The sequence below is a fragment of the Python bivittatus genome, unplaced genomic scaffold (assembly GCF_059951505.1).
Source record: "Python bivittatus isolate LINGU-HERP-01145 unplaced genomic scaffold, Pbiv_v1 ctg000360_np1212, whole genome shotgun sequence".
NCBI lineage: Eukaryota > Metazoa > Chordata > Lepidosauria > Squamata > Pythonidae > Python > Python bivittatus.
Window position 1 is genome coordinate 465510 of NW_028277069.1, and position 23805 is coordinate 489314.

Sequence of the window (23805 nt, forward strand, 5' to 3'; positions counted from 1 at the left end):
GTAATCATACATTGAAATAATATTCCATGTTTTTTTTTCTAACAGTTTATTATTGGTCGTAAAAGGAAAAGTTCTGGCTTCAATGGATAGGAAGAATATTGACGTCTTTGAACTTTGGTGTTGGGAAAACTCTGGAGCCACATTGGTTGCCAGTTTGCTTCCAGGTCCAAGTCAAGGTGCTGGTTTTGATCTTTCAAGCCTTCGTGACATGGGGCTGGGTTATTTGAGGGACCAACCCACCCAATACATATGCCCATCTCATCAGTTCTGGAATAAGAGGTATGATATGGGTCCCATCTGTTAGGGAGCTACACTTGGTGGGACCCAGGAGGCAGGCCTTTTCTGCCATGGCACCAGCCTTATGGAACCTCCTCCCCCCCAAAGTGAGGCTGGCTCTATCCCTGTTGATTTTCTAGAATTCCCACAAAACTTGGTTGTGCCATCAGGCCTGGGGGCCCCATGGTACTAGCAAGGTACTAAGGTGGTTCCTTCGTTGTTGACATCTAGAGCCCTATCTTAGACTTTAATTACAATTTTTTAAATGTTCTGGATAATAATAGTATGTATGTGTGTGTGTGTGTGTGTGTGTGTGTATCTGCTATAAATATATATATATATATATATATATATATATATATATATATATCTGCTTTATAGTTTTATTGTATGCGTAGTGTTGGATAGTTTTATAATTTTATTGTATGCATAGCGGCTGGATAGGATAGAGTGGCTGGATAGCGTGGAGCGGCTGGATAGGGTAGTGGTTAGAACACTGCCTTTGATGCAGGAGACTGGGGTTCAAATCCTGGCTGGTACCTACTTTACCAGTAGGGGTCCTTGGGCAAAGACCCCCTAATGCTTCACCTGCCTACCTCAATTATGAGAGTGACACGAACTAAGAGAGTCATGCTGGCTCAGACGTCACCCAGATTAACAAGGTCCGCGTCAGATGTTGGGGAACCAGAACAATCTGATGTTAAGTGGGCTACTGGAACAAACCATACATGGATGAGACAAGAGAATTTGGAAATGATGGAATGCTACTACAACAGCAGACCTAATGAGAGGGGATATATGGAACATATGAGGGAACTATGGATAGACAGAAGGCCTATATCCACACTAACTGAGAAACAACTAGTTACCCAGCGCTTCAACATAGTGAAGAGGAAGCTGCTCTCACAACTTGAGATAGACTAACTCCACATTACAACCCGGACTCAAGGAGACCTGGAAGAACAAGCAGATGTGCAGCCAACACCTGAAGCTGAAATGTCACTGCCACCCCTTCCATTACAGAGCACAGCAGCTGATATGAGGCATAAGATCATGGATAAACTAGCTACAGTCAACCCTCGAGTCCAATTACCAAGGCTCAGTGGAGAAGTACCATCAGATAGTATGCTAGAAGATGCCAACAGAGCCCTCTAGACAATCCCTACTACCACCGTAACTGAAACCAATGAATTGGTATATGCTACAGCCACTGTAATCCTGGAAGTGCTTGGCTACATGATCAAGAAGAATAACAGTACATACCCACCCTGGAAAATGAGATTGGAGGCTAAGATCAAGGCAACTCGGAGAGAAGTCAGTCAGCTGGTGGAACTACAGAAGCATGTGGAGATTAAGGATAAGACTCAGCTACTGAAAAAATACATGGGCAAGACTCCATCTGAAGCCCTACAGACTGCTAAACAAAGGCTCACAGCCCTGGCTACCAGGCTAAGGAGATACACTAGAGAAGCAGAGGCCAAGAAGATAAATGCCCTGTTCTCCAAAGAACCATCCAAAGTGTACTCCCAACTGCAGTGCAACCACAGAGTAACAGGTGAGCCACCAGCACCGGAAACTGAACAGTACTGGAAGAACATATTGGAGAAAGAGAAGACGCATAACACCTTGCAAAGTGGCAACACAGTGCAAAGTGGCTGCACTGAACCAACTGCTAGCAGCAGGCTCCCACCCAGACTGGCTAAAACAAGGAAGGACAGTGCTGATCATGAAAGACCCTCACAAAGAAACAGCACCATCCAACTACCGGCCAATAACCTGCCTCCCCACAACATGGAAAGTTCTAGCAGGCATCCTACTCACCAAGCTATAAGACCATATGGGTCAGTTCATGAGCACAGCTCAGAAGGGCATTGGGAACAACACCAGAGGCTCAAAACACCAGTTACTCATAGATAGAGCAGTCGCCCGAGGCTCAAGGTCCAGGAAAACCAATCTGAGCACAGCCTGATTGACTAAAGGAAAGCCTATGACTCAATGCTGCACACATGGATCTGTGAATGCCTGGCGGTATATAAAGTCAACAGGACACTAAGGACCTTCCTCAAGAACTCAATGGGACTGTGGAAGACAACACTGGAAGTGAACTCAAGACACCTCACACAAGTGGCCATCAAGTGCAGCATATACCAAGGTGATGCACTATCCCCACTGATGTTCTGCATAGGCTTGAACCCCCTCAGCCAGATAATCACAAGGTCTGGATATGGGTACAAGTTCAAGAGTGGAATCACCATCAGCCACCTCCTCTACATGGATGACATCAAGCTGTATGCTTAGAGTGAACGAGACATCGACTTACTGATCCACCTGACACAGATCTACAGTGAGGACATTGGGATGTCATTCGGATTGAAGACATGTGGCAGGATGATAGTAAAGAGAGGGAAGATAGTTAAGACTGATGGAGTGGAACTACCAGTGGGCCACATAGCAGACATAGAGACCAGCTATAAATACCTTTGCATGCCACCGTCACATGGGAACCATGAGGAGGAGGCAAGGAAGACAGCAACATCCAAGTACCACCAAAGGATAAGACAGGTCCTGAAGAGCCAGCTCAATGGGAAGAGCAAGATCCATGCCATCAACATGTATGCCCTGCCAGTCATCGGATGCCCTGCCGGTATAGTGAGCTGGCCAAAGGAAGACATGGAGGCTGCCGATGTGAAGACCCAGAAGCTTCTCACAATGTACAGAGGTTTCCACCACAACTCCAACACTCAGAGATTGTACACCAGGCGCAAAGAGGGCAGGCAGGGTCTGGTGAATGTCAAAGCCACTGTCCTGGATGAAACCCAGAGCATCCAGGAGTACATCAGTAAGATGGCACCCAAAGATGGGCTGCTGCTGACAGAATGCCTGAGGCAGCAGCAGACATGGGAGGAAGTTCAAGCGGAGGAAATACCATGGCAGGACAAGCCCCTGCATGGGATGTACCATCGACAGATAGCTGAGGTGGCTGACATTGGGAAATCCTATCAGTGGCTGGAAAGGGCCAGACTAAAAGACAGCACTGAGACACTAATCATGGCAGCACAAGAACAGGCACTAAGCACCAGATCCATAGAAGCAGGGTCTACCACACTAGACAGGACCCAAGGTGGAGATTGTGCAAAGAGGCCTCAGAGACAGTCCAACACATAGTGGAAGGGTGTAAGATGCAGGCAGGAACAGCATACACTGAACGACACAACCAAATAGCTGGCATTGTGTACAGGAACATCTGCACAGCGTATGGGCTAGACCCCCCCCCCCAAGTCCAGATGGGAGATTCCACAGAAGGTCGTGGAGAATAACAGAGCTAAGTTCCTGTGGGACTTCCAGATCCAGACGGTCAGGCAGGTACTGGCTAATCAACCAGACATCATGGTAGTAGACAAGGACCAGAAGACAGTGGTAGTGATAGATGTAGCAGTGCCAAGTGACAGCAACATCAAGAAGAAGGAGCATGAGAAGCTGGAGAAGTACCAGGGCCTGAAGGAGGAAATAGAGAGGATATGGAAAGTAAAGGCCAAAGTGGTCCCAGTGGTGGTAGGAGCACTCAGGACCATGACTCCTAAACTGGGAGAATGGCTCCAACAGATCCCAGGAATTATATCAGAGCTCTCTGTGCAGAAGACTGCAGTGCTAGGAACAGCTAAGATACTGCGCAGAACCCTCAAACTCCAAGGGCTCTGGTAGAGGACCCGAGACTGAGGAAGACACGTAACACCCATAGGGGTGAGAGGGGAATTTTTAAAAATCTGTTTTATAGTTTTATTGTGTGCTGCCCAGAATCACTCTTTCATGAGATGGGCAGCTATATAAATTTGATAAATTTGATAAATAAATAAATAAATAAATAAATAAATAAATAAATAAATAAAGTCTGTAACCTACAACCTAGAAGATACATGCAGTGTATAGATACCAACTTGGCATAACCCCTTTTTAACTTTCTTTTATTGAAGTTCTTCCTACTGGACTGACCCTATAGTCTTCTCCTCTCTGTTAATACCTTCCTTATATACACCTGATGGCATCATTGGAAGAAGGAGAAGGAGAAGGAGAATACTGAAATAGTTCAATTAATTCTGTGCTCTGTTTTATAGCTTTGGTAACTTAGTGAAATGCTGGAGGTTGGATTCCAAATAATGGGTGGAGCTAAGACAGAAACTAAATGTGGATTGATTTCAATTATATTTATGCACTGGTTTCTCTTCAGAGCATATATGTAAGTAAATTTCATTAAAATCACTTCTGCTTCTTGGATACAGAAGAATGGACAATCTGTACATGAAGAATGATGTTTCAATGCATATAGTTAAAGTTTGATTAAATTTAAATAATTCTACATGTATTACTTGGATACTCATATTCTTCATCTGAACTTGACAATATCATTGGAACAGAAAAAGATATTGACATGATTTAAATTCTTTTGATTAATTGCTCCCTGTTGTTCAGTTCTGGCCTCAGCACAATGATGAAGCATTTGGGGAAGAAGATACATCCCAGTAAGGCAGCGCTGGAGGACAGGATGGAGAAGATCTCCACAGCCACCATGGCTTTCCCTACAGTGCTCAGGTAGGTCGGCACAAAGGACAGCCACACACTGCAGAAGGCCAACATGCTGAAAGTAATAAATTTGGCTTCATTAAAGCTGTCAGGTAAATTACGGGCGAGGTATGCCACAAGGAAGCTGGCAATAGCCAAGAAACCCAGGTATCCCAGAACACAATAGAACATGAGGACGGAGCCTTCATTTCATTGCAAAATCATGTTTTCCATAAGGGAGTGCATGTCTAAGTCAGGGAAGGGAGGAAAAGTTGCCAACCATGCAGTACAAATGTTGGCTTGGAAAAGAAAGCAGGAAAGAACAATAAAAAGGGCCAGTCTTTTTCCAACCCATTTCCTCATCTGAGATCCTGGCCTGGTGGCCATGAAAGCCACAACCACAGTGGTGGTTTTGGCCAAGACACAAGAAACAGCCACTGAGAAAATGATGGCAAAAGTTGGTTGACGCAGAAGGCAGGTGACTTTCCCAGGTTGGCTGAGGAATAAAAAGGAAGAGAGGAAGCAGAGCAAAAGAGACCCAAGGAGAGTGTAAGTGAGGTCCCGGTTGTTGGCTTTAACTAGGGGAGTATCCTTGTACTTAATAAAAGTTCCAAGTATCCAGGCTGTTATCAAGCCAAAAGCAACAGCAGCTGAGGTCAAAGAGATCCCTAAAGGTTCCCCATAAGATAGGAAAGTTGTTCTCTTGGTGATGCAATGATCTTGTTCCTTGCTTGGATACTGATCTTCAGGACATTTGTAACAATCTTCCATGTCTAGATGAAAAAGTCAGAAGAAAATTGAGTCATTGACTAACAAAGTCAAATTCTACTCTAATTGGTCCTCATTCTGACTTAAGTCTATCCCCATATTGCAATATTATACTGGAATATAACATTTATTCAATATCATAATGTGGGATGAACATTATGATTCAACCCACATTCAAAATCTCAAGTGGATTTGAGATTTTAAGGACAGTGAGACATTGAAATGCAGACTGTTGTGGCCTTCGTTGCGAGAAGCATTTTATAGACAAGAAATGATAAGTAAACATAAATGGTTAAGTTCTATGATGAATTTTCTCAAGGGGATTGTAAGATAACATCATGAGAAGATTTGACAGTAGAAGGATATCCTTGTCAATGGTTTTCCTACATACAATTGTTGGAAAGGTTTAAACTGGATAAAAGATTTTATGGTTTTCAGCAATGTAAGACTGAAATTGAAACAACATTATGTACTGATGATGAATATGTTATTGCTGAAACATATAAACTTTGCTTGAAATATGAGACAGAAGAAGAACATTAATTGTTCTGGATTAATGGATTAAAAACTTTTGTTACAATATGCAAATGGAACCATGGGAAAATATGTGGCTGAAATTATTGAAATTTACATTACGTTTTATCCTTAAAGAGAACTTTTTATAAAATGATATATCATTGATATTTGTCACCAGAGAAATTGTCTAAAATGTATAAAGTTACTTTGAATCTTTGCAGGAAATGTGAACAATATAAAGGGACATTTTGGACACAAATGCTACATTAATTCAAAAGATTTGAAAGATTAAAGGACATCTGAATCCAGAGAGTTTCCTTTTGTCCTTTCCTAAAGGACAAGGCAACTAGAAAAAATTCATGGAACTTTGTTTTTTTTATATAACAACTGCAGCCAGATTATTATATGCTTGAAAGTGGAAAGATCTGACCCTACGCACAATGGAAGAATGGTTGGTAAAGATGATGGAACTTGCAGGGATGGTTAAATTGACTTCTTTGATCAGAGAAAAAGTGATATCTACATTTATGGCTGACTGGAAACCCCATACAGACTTTCTGCATGAAAAAGAGAAAATTGCACTAATCACTTGTGGTTAGAAGATTAGAAAAAAAAATGGGTAATAGAAAAAAAATATATTTTTTTGGTAATCATAAAGTAAGAGATAATTTTGTAATTCTACTTATAGTTTCTGCAAAAGAAATCAGAAGTTTCTTCTTTTCTTTTCTTTTCTTTTCTTTTCTTTTCTTTTCTTTTCTTTCTATTTTCTCTTTCTGCATTTTTTTCCTTCCTTCCTTCCTTCCTTCCTTCCTTCCTTCCTTCCTTCCTTCCTTCCTTCCTTCTTTCTTTCTTTCTTTCTTTCTTTCTTTCTTTCTTTCTTTCTTTCTTTCTTTCTTCTCTATTAGTTGTCTTACGTTTTTATGTTCTTTGTAAAACTTTTTCTAAAATTTATTTTAAAAAAGAAATAGAGTCTTCAGATTTCAAAATTTTGACAGGACACTGAAAGTGCAGAATTAAAAAAAAATGGAATTGACAGATGGAAATGTGGGATTTAGGAGCAGCAGCAGAAGATGATAGCACTGACTGTGAGGGAACAAACCAGTATCTTTCATCACAAGACTTTGAATTTTCTACTTCTGGAAGAGTACGTTAGCATAAAGCATTGAACATAGGAGGACCCCTCTCAGATATAAGCTATTCAAAGAAGATGTCCACCTCGTGTTCATTTTCTAATGTTTTCCTCACCTCAGACCAAAATTTATCATTTTTAGTAATCTCACTGAGTATGTCCATCTCTGAATTATAAACAAGGCTTCCAGAAGGCTTCTTCTGAAATGTTGGGCACAAATGCCAATTTCATAAGGAATTCCTTCTCAGAATGCCATAATTCTGCAAGTAGACATGATATTTATATATATATTAAGATCATTTGTCATTGAGATTCACATAGTTCCTTGGACTTCATCTGAGGAAATAGGCCCTTACCACTACTCTAGTTACATGCCCACCATAGGAGTTCCTTAGTTCTGAGGGAAACATTTCTTTTAAGCCCATATCCTGATCAAATGGAGGACTTCAGAACTGACCCATCTTATCTGAAATCTTTTCTTCTGGACAAGGCACACAGTCATAGCAGCAGAATTGTTTCCCTTCCATCCTTCTCTTCCAAGATCCAGGGTAACAGGGCTCATTACACAGAGAAATGGGAAGAACCTGCCCACAACATGAAAGAGAACTCAGAAGGAGATCCCAAGTTCATTGTTTTATGGACATGAGGACAAGGTTAACCATTAAAAGATCTTTAACTATTTATGCCATAAAAAGTGACATGGCAAGTAGAAACGTTTGGGGGGAAATTGAATGAATAACTGTTTTTAAAGGAAATATAAGTAGGACATATGTTCAAGTACAGTTATATATCAGATTATTTTCAAAACAGTAATACAGTGTTATAGAATGCCCACTGAAAAGTCACCACTGAGACCATCTATCCCAAAATTCATGATATTTTGTTGACCATACCTGGTTGAAACCTGGGTGCCAGACAACACTATTTTCATCAATGACCAATTCTTCTCCTTTTGCAGCATTAGGATCTAACCTCCCAACTTTCACTCTCTGAAAGGAGCGGTTAGGAAAAGTGATCAGGTTGATAACATCAAATCCTCCTGTAACTTCCCTTTTGTCATTAAAGAAGACTTTCTCTCCAGCTGAGTTGTTAAAAGAGATGCCTTGAAGAAATGGGTGGAGCTGTTTGGGAAAAAAAAAAGGGGTGGATGGAGACAGAGAAGAAGGTGAAATGGTAATACTAGGAGGAAACCAGTGAGTAGAGGTGGCTCTGAATTCATCTGGCTGGGTGAACAAATTGGGTAAGAACATTTTTTCACCTGAGCTACCTGAAGCATACGTACAGTATCTAGTGCTTAAATCTTAACCCATGTTGCCATCCTGATCAAGTTGTACTAAATACTTCATTGAAAGGAAAGTGTAGAGACATTACCTGCCAAGCCTGGAGATTTGTGATTTGAACCATTTTTCCCACCATCCTTTTGTCCTGATGTGGTCCCTTTGATAGTAAGGCTTGCAAAGAATGAGCCACAGCGTAGACACCATTATAGATACTATAACTATGACCAGTCATTTCCATTTCAAAGAGAGGTCTAGGAAGACTGTCCAGGTTCTCCTCCCCAGTGCATTTTCCAATGTCCATTGTTGGCAATCCTGAATTAGGAAAGAAGCAGTCAAATGCTTGCTCCCAAAAATCCTTTATAAATCCATCTTTGGGCCTCAAATAACTTTTTATGGACTGAACAAACTCCCTGAATCCCAGGACCTCATCTGATTTAATTTGAAAGGAAATGGCCCCATTGAACAATTGCAGATCCCAAGACCTTTGAGCTCCTGTTAATATAAAATCAAATTGACTAGTCATGATCCAAACCTTTCGAAATGATGTATTTTCTTTCAGCGTGGGATCCAGGAAATATATGACATTTGTAAGCCATACAAGCAACAGAGATTCTCCATAGATGATAAATGTGTTTGTCTTGCTGTCTGTGTAATGTCCATAAAGAGTAAACAATATACCTGTAAATTTATCCAAGTCTTCATAGGCAGGTATTCTGGGGACCTGTTGTAGGAAGGCTGAACAGATTCCATTCTTTGAAAGCAAAAGTTGTAGTTTCTTCAAAAATTGTTCTCCGCTTTCATTCTCAGAAACAAGAAGCCCAACCCACTTCCATCCAAAATGTTGTAGCAATCGGATAATCCCAGTGTGTAGAGGAGCCTCGTTTGGGGCCATAAAGTAAAGTGATGACAACTGAGTGGTGTAAAACTCTTCTGCAGGATATGAACCATATGAAAGCTGAAAGAAAGTCAAAATGATAAGTTATGCTATCCTTTTCTCTGTAGGTCTTTAGGGTACAGTTGAAGTCAATAAAACTGCTCCTGTACTACCAGTTCCACTGTTTATCAGAAGATAATGCAATTACTGGGGTACTCATTCATTCAGAGAATTAATTAGGGAAGATGTTTGATTAGGAACAAGGAAAGTAGGATTCAAATCTATCATTGCTCATGCTGGTTGAATGATTTTCAGTTTCTCCCTAAGTCTTAGCTATAAATTTCTTGTTAGCTTCTTGTTTTGGAGAATGTGTATGCGTGTATGCCTCCGAGTCAATATTGACTCCTGGAGACTGCCTGGACAAGTCCTTGGATTTTTCTTGGCGAAATTGCAGAAGTGGTTTGCCATTGCCTTCTTCTTTCTAGGGCTGGGAGAGAGTCACCTGCCCACGATTATCCCACTGGCTTTGTGCCCAAGGTGGGACTCGAACTCCCAATCTCCTGATCTAGCCTGATGCCTTAACCACTACACCAAACTGGTTCTCTTTTTAGCAACTGTATGGGGGATAAAATACAGAACCCCATGTACATTCTTTGGGCTTTAAGGATAAACAGAAGACTTGGTTAATTTTCTCCATCCATAGACCAACCTGAGGAATCTTGTAGAAATCTATAATGCCTGCAATATGGGAGGAAGTATCAGAACCAAGTCCTCCAAGGATAGCTATGAGGTTTTTAGGGGTACCACATTCATAGTTGGGGAAAAATCTATTTGATTTGAAAAGCAGGTCCAGGGTGGTTCGATAGGTGATTCGTGGATCATAGTAGCTGTCTGATACATGGAGACCAAGTGTGACATTGGACAAGAGTTGTGGATTCCCATTGATCTCCTTTACAGCAAATTCTAAGGAAAGGACATGTTGGTAGAATTTTGTGATCATACTGCAAAGAAAGAAAGAAAGCCTTTGAGAAAGCAAGTCTGCAGTGAATAAATTAGTGTCAGATAAAAAAATATTTTTTACCTGTGATTGGAAATGGAAATAAACTGTAAGTAATTTAATTAAACTAAATTAAACATAACACTAAACTGTAAGTATGTTGTGGGAATTAGCCATTCTATTTTCCTTCCATGATATGTGAGCATTCACTGATAAAAAGACCAAGAAGAGAGTTTTCCTGTGGGTATATGCTTATGGAACAAACAGAAAGGAAGAACTTAAGATCTTATGAAAACTAATTAGCAATCAGAGGATAGAAGAGATCAATACAAAACACACATGAATTCCAGATGTCCTTTCTATAGCCTGTTGTCTGTGAGCTTTGTGTCTGAAGTGAAACCTTCAACAATGTCCTCATAATCTAGCCATTAGCAATGCTAAAGCAGCTTTTTAAATTGTTCGTCACAGTTTCATGACGTCTTTTAAAAGTAAAATGATCATTTATAGTGGGAGAACAGCATCCTCACTTGGTATAGCATTAGGACCAATGCAGAAACTGAGGAAATAGGGTGGATAAGGTCCTCCTCTTCTTCTTCACACAAACAAGAGATGTGATCTGCAAACGCCAAGAAGAGGCAAAGTCCCATTAGATGAGGATGGAGATTTGCTTACTTGTTAATCTTGAATAATCTATGTGATGGATATTCATCAAACCAGTGTTCATTGAAAACATATACAATCAGAGAAACCATCGCTCCAACTGAGAGATCACCTGGCTGGTACCATTCATGCTCAACAGGAAACGGATTCATCACCAAGCAATTCAGCGGATTCCCTTTGATCACTGGAAACATCAGAAGAAAGAACATATTTGCAGCACAACGTGTAAAACCTGAGACCGTCCACTGGATTTCAAACATGGACTAGTCCAAATGCACCTCTTGAGTGAAAAGAATCTATCTAAATTTCAACTTCAGCAAGGAGAGAAATGTATATTTCAATGCTGACTAAGAAACTGAAATCTGAACAACAAAAGAAAGCAGAAGAAATGAAGCTGAATAGCATTGTTTTTCTCTTCTTACTATCCCAGATCTCCACAGAACTGGGTTTATCTTTTAACTCATTTCAGACTTGCTTTGTATTTTTCACATCTTTCTGTAAAGCCTTCAGAGGTTTGAGCAGGACTACCGATTATAGTGATTTGCCCAAATCCCGGAAGATTAAATTATCCTTTCTACTTTTTTATCCAGAGTGAAAGTTGGTCCACCTAACTTCCAGTCTTCCATGCTTCATGGAAATAATAAGTGTCAAGTGGTTTAAAGGGTCTCTAAATATGTAAATGGATAGTTGAGAGATGATGATGATGATGATGATGATGATGATGAAGATAGATAGATAGATAGATAGATAGATAGATAGATAGATCAGACATTCAAATAGAGAAACAGATGGATATCAGCCTTTTAGCGTAGGCTAAATCAGGAAAGAGACTCTCAGAACTTTACTTAATTGTTTTAGGGAAGATGGTTGAGAAGGTGGTGGCATTTCAGCTCCTAAAAGGCAAAATCTATCCACCACTTTGATATCAGGTTTATCGATTCTAAGGCTGGGTGCTTCATGTGTTGTGATTAATTTGGTCTTCTTTACATATTTAATCAGAACCCCGTTTCTAAAAGAAATTGCCAGGTTACAGATCAGGCATATATAATAATCAGGCCTTCATTTTCTTCCCACTGAAATGACTCTTTAACTTAGCTTAAATTAGGAGCTAGCCCCCTGCCCCAAAGTTATGCAGAGAGCTCTCAAAATGGACTGTTAATTTAAACTTGGGTCCATCATTTATTGGCAAACAAACAAACAAATAAATAAACAAATAAATAACTGAGCCTTACATGGAGATTTTCCTTCACTGGTTGAGCATGACAGATAAATCTATTTTAAACATTACACTTCCCAATGAAAAGAAAAAGATGAATAGGTGCAACAAATATTTTTTCCTTCCTCTGTGGTTGCATTGTGCTTACCATAGTTTAATACCAGTCGTAATATATCGGTGCCTGAATGCAGTTAATTGGATTTTAATTAGATTTTATTCAGGTTTCATGTTTTGCTATATGCCTCCTTCAAAGGTCTCCCTTATCCCAAGAAGCATAAGCATTTACATAAAACTAAATCCACTTTTGCTTGTTGCAATGATTACACAGAGAGGTGAGCTTGAAGGAAGACAAATTCAGCTTAAAAAAAAGAAAAAAGAAAGAAAGAAAGATTTACTCAATGCAATCTCTGCCTTTTTGTTCATGGCATTCTGACTCTTGATGCTCAGCGGAGTGTTGTACAAATGATTTGAGGTATGGAGCTGGCCTTGCATTGGTGTGACATAACAGTCTCTTTACCAGTGGTGTCCACAAGAAGAGTCTGCATTTTCCTCTCTTCAAGGAAGTGAAATATTGCATCTGTGTGAGTTTCTCCTTTCCCCTCATCTTGCATATCTGGGTGCACATGCTCACTGGCTGGCATAGGGATGGCAGCCCATTGTCCTACTCAATCTTTCATCACTTTCCCATCACAGCAACCTTGAACTCCTTCTGTTCTTTTGAGCTTTCAGGGATGTTCTTCTGAAGAACCGATAGACAGGATCCTATACCTGCTTGGCCCATGTTTCTCCACTGTTCCAAGAAAAGATTCTATGCCCACTCCCACAAAGAGAAAACTAAACTTCAGTCAGGGTATATATACACCCAGAGGAACACTCACAATTTTTTCCCTAGGTAATTTCATCTTAGTGGACATACTCTGTATAAGAGAGGATTGTATATATTTTATTATGATTTGGGCCAAATCCCACAACTCTAACATCAAACCAAATGAAATCCATCTTTATTATGGTCATTGGCCAACATACACTTCTAATAAAGGATGAGGCAGAAGGAAGGATACATTTCATTTCATTTCACTAAATTTTCAATATGATTAAAAACTGATAATAGGTTACAGGAGAAATAGAATGACAGACAGAAGTGAATGGTTATGACTCAGCATGAAACCTTCTTTACAATACATTTATATCTACAGGTTTCAGAAGCTGTGTAAATTTTACATTTCAAAGAACCCTAACCAATCCAACACTGATACCCTATGATTGTAAGGTTCGCTGCATTCGGCACTGGAAATAACCCTCGCGAGACATGGACTTGAATGAAAGCTAGTTTACTCAGGCGTAATGCGTAGCGGTTACAGACAAAGCCAGGTTTGGCTTGGTGCATTTCTTAGTGTTTTATAGGGTCCCCCTTGACCCGTAATACCCCTGGGTCCCGCCCCTGCCCTTGTCCCGGGTCACCCCTCTGCTTGTCGTGATCCCCCTCCCCTCTCTGTAATGGCAGATTCAGTCAGGTTTCATTGTCCTCATGATCGTCATCGTTTGTCTGCGTTGTCAATGTGCTCGTGGGGCTTTTCTCATGCAGATGAAATGGGGTTTCTTAAGTCGGGTTCCAACTGATCGCTGATTGCCTCCAGATCGCTGTATTCCTGAAGAATTGAAATACGCATTGCCCGGCAATTAGCTTGCAGTTTGCCTTGTTTCCCTTCCCTGACTGCCTATGCCTGAGGGGGTGAAATTGACTAGTGGTGGCACTGGCTGTCCTAGGCTGGATCTGACAATGATAACGTGTTAAACACATGTCCATAAAATGTTAATTACCTTTTTACTATACTTATCCAGCGATTTATGAATGCAAAGTATAAAAGCCATGAAAGTGGCAGCTGCAAACACTGGACATCCTTTGAGAGAATATACTGTATCAAATCTCCTAACAGTAACCAAGAAAGCTAGATTCTCCAAGTCTTTTTAACTTGGTGGGTTGAAATGGAGAAAGGCTTAGGTCAAAGATACTTGCAAACTGGTTGAAAATGCAGCAGCATGAGCACTTCTTTTGCAATGGGTGACTGTAATAAATATTAATGATAACAATAATTCTCCATAAATCCTCCTTTGACAGAAATAACAACTTCTATATGCTTCCCGTAAACAGAAAACATTCTATGATTTTTTCAGCAATTCTCATAGCATGAAAGGCCACATGATGTACTAATTTCTCTTTGTTAGTTGCTCCCTGTGGTTGAGCTCAGGCCTGAAAACAATGATGAAGCATTTTGGCAAAAAGATGCATCCCACTAATGCAGCGCTGGAGGACAGGATGGAGAAGACCTCCACGGCTACCATGGCTTTTCCTCTTGTGCTCAGATAGGCTGGAAAAAAGGAGACCCACACACTGCAGAAGGCCAGCATGCTGAAGGTGATGAACTTGGCTTCATTAAAGCTGTCAGGCAATTTACGGGCAAGAAAGGCCACAATAAAGCTGGCGATGGCCAAGATCCCCATGTAGCCCAAGACACAGTATAAGAAGGATGCTGACCCCTCATTGCATTGCAAAATCATTTCTTTGGCTTCCGAGTGCATGTCTAACTCAGGGAATGGGGGAGATGTTGACAACCAAAGAGTACAAATACAGACTTGGAAGAGAGAGCAGGAAAGGACAATAGAAAAGGCCAATCTTTTCCCCACCCATTTCCTCATTGGAGATCCTGGTTTAGTTGCCATGAAAGCGACCACCACAGTTATGGTTTTGGCCAGGACACTAGAAATGGCCACTGAGAAGGTGATGCCAAAAGTCAATTGTCGGAAAAGGCAGGTCACTTTGCCAGGTTGGCTGAGGAAGAAGAAAGAGGAGAGGAAACAGAATAGAAGAGAGACAAGGAGGGTGTAGGTAAGGGCACGGTTGTTGGCTTTAACAATGGGAGTATCCCTGTGCTTAATAAAAGTTCCAAGTAGCCAGGAGGTCAAGAAGGAGAAAGAAAGAGCAGTGGAGGCTAACCCAATTCCTAATGTTTCTTCCAAAGTTAAAAAGACCACCAGTTTAAGGATACATCCTTTCTTTTCTTTATTTGGATAATGATCTTCTGAGCATTTAAAACAGTCATCCGTATCTGGAAGAAAAGCCAAGGAATTTGTCATCTATGTATTCCATATTTTTGAAAATTACTTTCTGAGTGGGTGCCAGCTCTTATTCTTTTTTATTTCTTTCCACTGTACACCAGTTTGAGAATGTTTATATGAAAATGTACTTTTTCCTCACTTGTACCATTTTGGATTGGCATAAAAGAAAGTACAATGGGAAGGGCAATTATCCTTTGAAATGCAACCCTTTCTAAATTATTCAGAATTATTACAGTATAGCCAATTTGGACTTTTCCAATTTTTACAAAACATGGAGAATAAAACTTTGATGATAGATACAAATCTTTAGTAATAGAAGCAGTTGTACTGACTCTTTGGTGCAAACTAAGATAATTCTTTTAAACTCCTTTATGTTTCCTCTTTCCTAAAGACTGAGTAAACTAAGGAAACATCAGTCTTTTTATTTGGGAAAAAAACAGGTGGGGCCCAACAAGCAAAAACCGATCACCTAATTTTACTGTCAAGATAAGAAGGATATATTAGTCTGAAATCTGTATTTTATCCTCACCTTTTTGATGCTTCTGTGTTCTGTGGAGAACATTAGTTGCTTCTACGAATACACACCCTATGTCCCTTTGATGGGAGAATATATGATCGATTTACAAATCTTCCTTTGTCTGCTGAAGCTTCTTTGCTTTCACTTACTTTCTGGTTTTCATGGAAGATAATGCCCAGAAGATGGTAGATCAAGTAAAAAAAAAAATTCTGCGTTCATTTATATGTAAACTGACCTGAGCCAATTAAAGTTACACTATGATAGTTACACTATGATACATACACATAGTTACACTATGATAGTTATAATCATAGTTACACTATCATTTGTAAAAACTGTTATTTCTTTTTTAAAGTTTAAGAACTTTAACTTTAACTCAATTTTCTTTATTTCTATACTGTTTTTAAAAGAGGAGATTACTGGACCTCAAAACATACTTTAACTTTGGCCAAAAAGAAAGAAAGAAAAAAAGATAAAGAAGTTTTAAGTTAAGTCAATGCACGTAGACTCCAATGTGAAAATTGTGATGATGGATATAAGACTTCAGTAACAGAAACACAAGTACTGAATCTGAGGGGTTTTTTTTTTTTTTTTGGTAAGAAGAAAGTACTTTTTCCTTATATTTTTCCAGCACACATTTTCTTTAATTCCCAATCGGCTCTACAAGTTATAATTGGCTGGTAATCTCCCATTCAAACATTTATTAGGTCAGACATTGCTTAGTCGAGCTTAACATCATCACAAGTTATGAAGATGATGTTATAACGTAGGAGACACCAATAAACATTTTTGTTAAAAATATATCCTGAGTTTACAAAAATTCATATTTGGTTTACTGAGTGAACAAACTTAGTGAAACGAACATCAAATGCAAATGAGGTGGAACATGGGACAAATCAATAAATAGAGATAGATCATGTGATCAGACAGGATCTATGGGTCAATGCTAATATATTTTGCACCAGTATAGGGAACACTAAATGCAGGAATCTTATGGGCAAACTTTGACTCCTGAACAATAAATTGTGATCCACAAGTATAGAAATAAATATTCTCCCTGAAGAACTAGTATAACTTACTGTTTAAGTCGATAGAATGAAAAACTGGTAGAATGTCTAACCTAGGACTAGTAAAACAACTCATTACAGATAGTCATGAACTTATGACCATTCATTCTGCAATTGTTCAGAGTTACAATCACACTGAAAAAAGTCATGACCAGTCCTTGCACTTACAACTGTTGCAGTGTCATGTAGTCAAAATTAAGATGCTTGGCAACCGGCATGTATTTATGATGGCTGCAGGTTTCTAGGGTCACATGATCACCACTTAACACATTCCCAGCCATCTTCCTGCAAGCAAAGTCAATTGGGAACCATATGATTCATTTAACAGTGGCCTCAAATTGTCATAAAATTGGCTGCGGTCAAGTGTTCTCTCGCTTAAGGACCATGCCACTTAACAATGAATTTTCTGTTGCCTATTGTGGTTGTAAGTCAAGGACTACCTGTATATGCATCCTAAAATAGCGTATTACAGTTTGGTTAAGTCTGTAGAATGAAAAACTGGTGGAATGTCTAACCTACCATTTTGATTTGAAATCTTCCCTTCTGGGCATGGAACACAGTCATAGCAACAGAATTGTTTTCCTTCAACACTTCTTTTCCAGGATCCGGGGGAACAGTGGTCATTACACAGAGAAAGTGGAAGGACCTGTTCATAAACAGTGAAGGTTTTGCAAAGAGGGATTTGTAAAATAGTTTCTAATTTTTCTCCTTTCTTGGGGGAAATAATTATTGACTTGCCAAAGGGATAATGAATTTTATCCATTTGGATTTATACTATACATTAAAAAGAAGTTCAAATTACATGGATGTGCAAAAGGGACTGCTTGAAGAAAGGATGGGTGAGTAAATCAATGTGCATTATGACAATGTTATGGAAACAATGTGACTCCTGTGATTTCAAATAGAATTGCAACTCAAATACGGAAACCTGGCTTTTATATTGTAATGTCATTTTGTCAGTCTGGTATCTGCTTGCTCATGGACAACATTTGTATGGAATATACAAATTTTTTCTTTCAAAAACAGAAATTATATTTCTAAAGAGACTATGTTCAATATGGTTTAACAGACAAAGACATCTTCATGGGATCCTATTGGATCAAGAGATATTCCATTCAGTGAGTCCCTACCTGGTTAAAAGCTGGGTGCCAGACAATCAAGTTTTCATCAATAAGCAATTCTTTCCCTTTTGGAGCACTGGGATCTAAATTTCCAACTTTAAGTCTCTGAAAGGATCTGTTTGGAAAAGTGATCAAATTGATGATGTCAAAGCCACCGTGACCTTCTTTTTTGTCTTTAAAGAAGACTCTTTCTCCAGCTGAGTTGTTAAAAGAAATCCCTTGAAGAAACTTGTGGAGCTATTTGTAACAGGAGTCAAAAAGCATCAGGGATCAAAGTATTAATGCTTCCCTTTCTTTTACTACTGTTTTACAAGATACCAAAGAACAGTTCCTGGCTTGAAATAAGGCAGAAGAAAATGTCAACTCAGAAAGAACTATTAAGAATCTAGAACACACTCTTATTTTACTAATTAATGATTACAAGTACTTTAATGCACCAAGCTCAGCAATTCTCCTGGAAGTTTACCATAAGTATAAAAATGCTCACATTTCGTAAAAGTGTGTTGGGCATAAAGCAAAAAAAGACTGCCTTCAGACACATCACCACTGAATTCTTCTGAGAACCAGGCTGGATTAATTAACAAGATAGGAAAATTCTAGGTGGAGATGAAATGATTATTTATTGAACCAGGGGTGATACAAAACTCTCATTGACTGGACTGAAATTTGCAAAGGCAGAGTTCATTTTCATCCTCTTATTCTATAACTTCTCAAGACTTTTTAAGCTACTAACTTTGTTGCTTCAATATCTATATTGATATGTGGTGATAGGCCAGGGCAAAAAAACCCTGTTCAGATGTAGATGAGAATGACTATTCATTGAAACAAAAGATAGGTTCGAATTGGGAAAGATTACCTGCCAAGGCTGCAGATCTGGAAATTCAAACCTTTCAATTTCTCTCTGTTTGGATCTTGATCTCACTATCTCCTGCAAAGAATGTGCCACCGCATAAACAGCATTGTAAATACTGTAGCTTTGGCCAGTCATCTGCAACTCAAACAGAGACCCAGGCAGGTTCTCCAAATTCTCTTCTCCATTGCAAGTGTCATTGGCCATTGAGGGTGACTCTGCATTTGGAAATGAACAGTCAAACAATTGTTCCCAAATGTCTTGAATAAATCCATCTTTGTGCATTGAAGGTTTGATGACTTGAAGAAATTCTCTGAACCCTTGAATCTCTCTTGAATGAACTGTAAAGGAAAGAGACCCATGGAACAACTGGAGATCCCAACCCCTTTGACTTCCTGTAAGAATCAAATCAATTGGGTTCATCAGGATCCAAACCTTTCCAAAAGATGCACTCTCTTTGTTTTCAGGATCACATAGAAACATGACAATTCTGAGCCACACAATGGTGAATGATTCCCCATAGACAAGAAAAGCATTTGCTTTCTGATCTATCAATTTATTAGAAATAATTGATATTGAATCCAGCAATTCTGACAAGTCTTCCAAGTTGGGACGTCGTGGAATTATTTGTGTGAAAGCTAAACAGATGCCATTCTGGGAAAGCAATGGTGGCAGTTTCTGAAAAAAATATTCTCCCTTATCATTATCAGAAACAAATACTCCAATCCACATCCACTGAAAATGGAGAAGAAGTCGTATAACTGCAGGGTACTGATGGTCCTCATTTGGGACCATGCAATAAAGTGAAGATAACCTAGTAGTCTGAAACTCTTCTTGAGGAAAAGAGCCATAAGTCAACTAGAAGGAGAAGGAGAAGGAGAAGGAGAAGGAGAAGGAGAAGGAGAAGGAGAAGGAGAAGGAGAAGGAGAAGGAGAAGGAGAAGGAGAAGGAGAAGGAGAAGAAGGAGTAGTGGTGTCATTATTCCTGAGGATCAGGGGAACATGTATGTAAAAATGACTGCTGGATGGAAACTGATTGTAGGTGTTTCTACACTGAAAACTTTTCCAATTCTACTACGTTATGGCAGTTCTGATGAACAATACAAACAACTAAAACCTAAAGGTAAAATATTTTTTTCACCAGTGGAGTATAACTGGATTACAAGCCAAAATAAGCTTCCTAATATAGAGTTCCAGAATGGTAATCACTATGAGTACTTGGAAACCCGCTAACTATCTGAGCATCTTAACTCTTCCCAGCCTAAGAAAATAATTTTTCAGAGCTAGACATTTTGGATTACCTTCTGTCCTTTTCTATGGTTGATATAATAAAATACCTATCCTTAAAAGACTATCTCCATGAAATTCTGGAGAAATAGAAACATTCAAGCATGTCTTCCTTTATTGCAAATATTTACAGATCTCCAAAAGAACCATAGCACCAATCCTCCAAAAATTCCCAAGCAAAACACTTGAGTTTCATACTAAATTATTATCAGACACTAACCAAGGAGACTTACCACGTATTGTCAGGTGGCAGTCAAAACATGAAGTCAGCTGACCCCTTCAAATAAGATTAAGTTTGTTGTTCTGTAATTTATGTTTTAAGTTAATTTTCTGATCTAATAAATTATTTTTATTTTTTTAATTGGATTACCTTAGCCAATTTATTGAGTTGTGGAAAGATTTTCAGAAGGGAAAGCAAAGTGGATAAAATTGAAGTCCCACAGAAAGGCATGGCAAAATACTAATATCTGATATTAATTACAAAAGAAGTCAACATTTCTCTCACCCCCTTGCCCAAATTACCTGTGGAATCTTATAGACATTTATACTTTCTGCCATATAGGATGAAGTATCAGACAAAAGTGCTCCAATGATGGCCATGAGATTTTTCTGACTGTCACATTTGTAGTTTGGGACAAATTCCTTGGATTTGAAGAGCAGGTCCAGAGTGGTGCGATAGGTCATCCTTGGACTATAGTAACTGTCATAGATGTGGAACCCGAGAGTGATGTTAGGTAAGATCTGGGGGTCCTCATTGATCTCCTTCACACCAAAGGCCAAGGCAAGGACGTGCTGGTAGAATTTTGGGATTATCCTGCCAGTTGGTTAAATACACCCATTGAAAAAGTAATTTTACTTTTTTCTACATTAATTCTTGTAATGTGGCATCATTTTTATGAGAATAACAAACATTTTAGTCTCTTATGGACATAGGAATATGATAGCTTTTCTAAAATACTTGATAATTTGTACAGAGTTCAAATATACTTTTTATTAAGTATTTCCATGATTTGAAAAAAAATATGTACTACAACAAATAAAAGTAGTTTTTTTTCAAGCTACCACATTTATTTTCTATCAATTTAGCACAAAATAGAATATGAACAAATTAAGCAAGTATCACTCATTTGATATGTGTTTGTTTTGTGAGGAGTGACAACACAGAACTTTTGTAAAAATTTGCTTTAAGTTCAGAAAATGTTCTTCAAAAGATTTATTACACTATAGTTTCATACATTTCATTTGAAAAACTTTAACATAATGTAAAGAAAATGATTTCTTCTCTTACAACCATGTAGATGTGAAACACAAAGAAGGCTAAGATTATATACAAAACCTGCATTTCTGCTCATAAAGCTTTTAGTCATATAAGCAATTTTAGGGATTCTGGCTAAGATAAGAAAATGCATGGGAAGGAAATAAAATACTTACTGTGGTAAGTCATAAGGTTTTTGAGAAGGATTGTCCTTAAATGGAATATTATTAACCTGGTAACCAATGTGAGACACCATTCCACCAATGACAAGGTCACCTGGCTGGTACCACTCATGAGGGACAGGGAAGGCATCAATTGCAAGACAGCTCAGAGGAGCTCTTTTGTTCACCAGGAACACCAGGACAAGTGATAGCATGACTCTCTGCTTATGGAGAAAAGCTCTGGGTCTATCATTCAAAGATAGGTTCTGGCAGACTGGACAGGAGGGAAATGAACCTCACTGAGTCAGCATTCCCCCTTCCTGCCTTTCTGTGCCTCTAGAAATTTTACATTGATTCCCTTCTGCACAGAACCTTTGATGTTTTGGCTTACTAAAATAATAGAGTGATTTCAATCATTCGTAAGGGACATAATTATCATTAAACCATTGGCAACAGGGCAATTTTTCTTGATATATCTGATCAACATCTTTCTCTATTTTGAGTGACATAATAAGTGACAATTAACTGGTTTTGAAAATACCTGGAAAAATACAACTGGGAAGGTTGAGATGACAAAATTGCCTTAATTCTAGAAATCAGGACCAATGTTTAATTTGATCAATGAAGCAGGGAACTCTGATTCCCTGTAAAATGTCTGGGGAAATGCTGAAACATCTACTTTCTGGTATAGATTAGCAGGTCTTGGTTTGAGAATCCTTTAGAAACTAGCTAAAAGAGAAAGTTGTAATAGAAAATCATTGATCCTCAAAGGGAAAAAGAAGAAATACTTGTTAAGAACATTAGAGGAGACAGGGATGTTTGAAAAAGCAAAGTAAAATATTTTTTTTATGTTTATCTTGTATGTAGTTTTTATAATAAGTAAAGGGGAATTCCCCCCCCCCCCGGAACTCATGTCTGTGCCACTTCGACTTTTTTTTAATCTATCTATCTATCTATCTATCTATCTATCTATCTATCTATCTATCTATCTAATCTATCTTTAATTTTATGGTTCCATGGGCATCATTTAAAGAAGTTCCAGATATCCTCCAGTGATAGGGAAAACAAGCAGTTTTTCTTCACTGGTTCATTGAAATAAAGTTAAATGGATAACTTCTGAGTTTTGAGATCAACCGTCAACACTAAAGGAAGAAGCAGTCAAGAAATATGCCACAGACTAACACTTGGTAGAGCAGCCATGATTGGCCTTGGAAAAGATATTCAAATGGTGTGATGTGTCTATATGTACAAAGATCAGAATCAGGAAAACCATGGTATTCCCTTTGACACTCTATGGAAGTGAAAGTTGGACTTCAAAGAAGCAGGACAGGAACAGTATTGAGTCCTTTGAACACTGGTGTTGGAGAAGATTCCTGAGAATACTGTAGAGAGCCAAGAATACAAACCAATGGATCTTCAAACAATTCAACCAAGAGTTCTTACTCGAAGCACAAATGACCAAGCTCAAATTATCCAACTTTGGACACCTTATGTGAAAAACCAGCTCTCTGGAAAAGGCTCTAATGCTTGGAAAGGTGGAAGGAAAGAGAGAAAGACGATGACCAGCAGAAAGATTGATGGACTCATTTACAGTGGCAATCAATGTGTAAGGTTTGCCCCGTTCGACAGAGAAACTCCCGTGACACGTGTGGTTCACAAAAGAGGTTTACTCATGCGTAACGTAGCAGTCACAAGCAAAGCCAGGACTGGCTTGGTACAATTGCATCACTCATTATATTCCCCCCTTCCTGCGCTTTTTCCACCCCGCGATCACGTTACCACTGCGGATTATCGGCCCCCCAATAATCCCTCTTAATTGTCCATGATGGCAGGTTCGGTCAGGGTCCATTGTCCTTGATTGACAGTCCCCCCCTGGCTTGGGTTGGTACCCCCCGTTACGTGCAAGCCCGAGGGTTCTGCGTTGCACGGCGATCTTGTTTCGCTGCCTGCGGCCCCGTTCATTGTTGGCTCACACCGTTATCAGTGTAGAGTTAAAACTTCCGCTGCCGTTTTCCTGTTTGGCTGGGCGCAGGTGGCCCATTAATTAGCAGCGCTTTCAGTTCCTCTTTCCCTCGCTAGCTGCCGCCGGTGGAGTTCGCGTGGTCTGGCTGCGAGCTTCCCCGAAGCCCTGTGCTGACTGAACCTGACATACCGCCCC

At 39.3% G+C, this 23805-nt stretch overlaps 1 protein-coding gene and 1 pseudogene across 1 annotated transcript; both read right to left on the reverse strand.

Annotated features, from left to right (window-relative positions):
* Positions 1-4707: 4707 nt before the first annotated feature.
* LOC103049770 (vomeronasal type-2 receptor 26-like) lies at positions 4708-11149 on the reverse strand (annotated as a pseudogene).
* A 3332-nt stretch (positions 11150-14481) lies between these two features.
* On the reverse strand, positions 14482-21862 carry LOC148215381 (vomeronasal type-2 receptor 26-like). The gene is made up of 4 exons (XM_088143651.1): positions 21663-21862; positions 20754-21045; positions 17494-17620; positions 14482-15380 (listed from the first exon to the last, which is right to left on the reverse strand). The coding sequence occupies exons 1-4, from the start codon at positions 21860-21862 to the stop codon at positions 14482-14484; spliced, it is 1518 nt and encodes a 505-aa protein (XP_087999777.1).
* Positions 21863-23805: the final 1943 nt, after the last annotated feature.

Excerpts from the sequence above, each read along its gene's own strand:
- LOC148215381 (XM_088143651.1), bottom strand. The coding sequence starts at position 21,862 with ATGCTATCACTTGTCCTGGTGTTCCTGGTGAACAAAAGAGCTCCTCTG. Across the intron at positions 17,621-20,753 it reads ATGTCTATAAGATTCCACAG|GTCCTTCCACTTTCTCTGTG; the intron begins GTAATTTGGGCA and ends GTTTATGAACAG. Across the intron at positions 15,381-17,493 it reads GAAGATTTCAAATCAAAATG|ATACGGATGACTGTTTTAAA; the intron begins GTAGGTTAGACA and ends CTTTTCTTCCAG.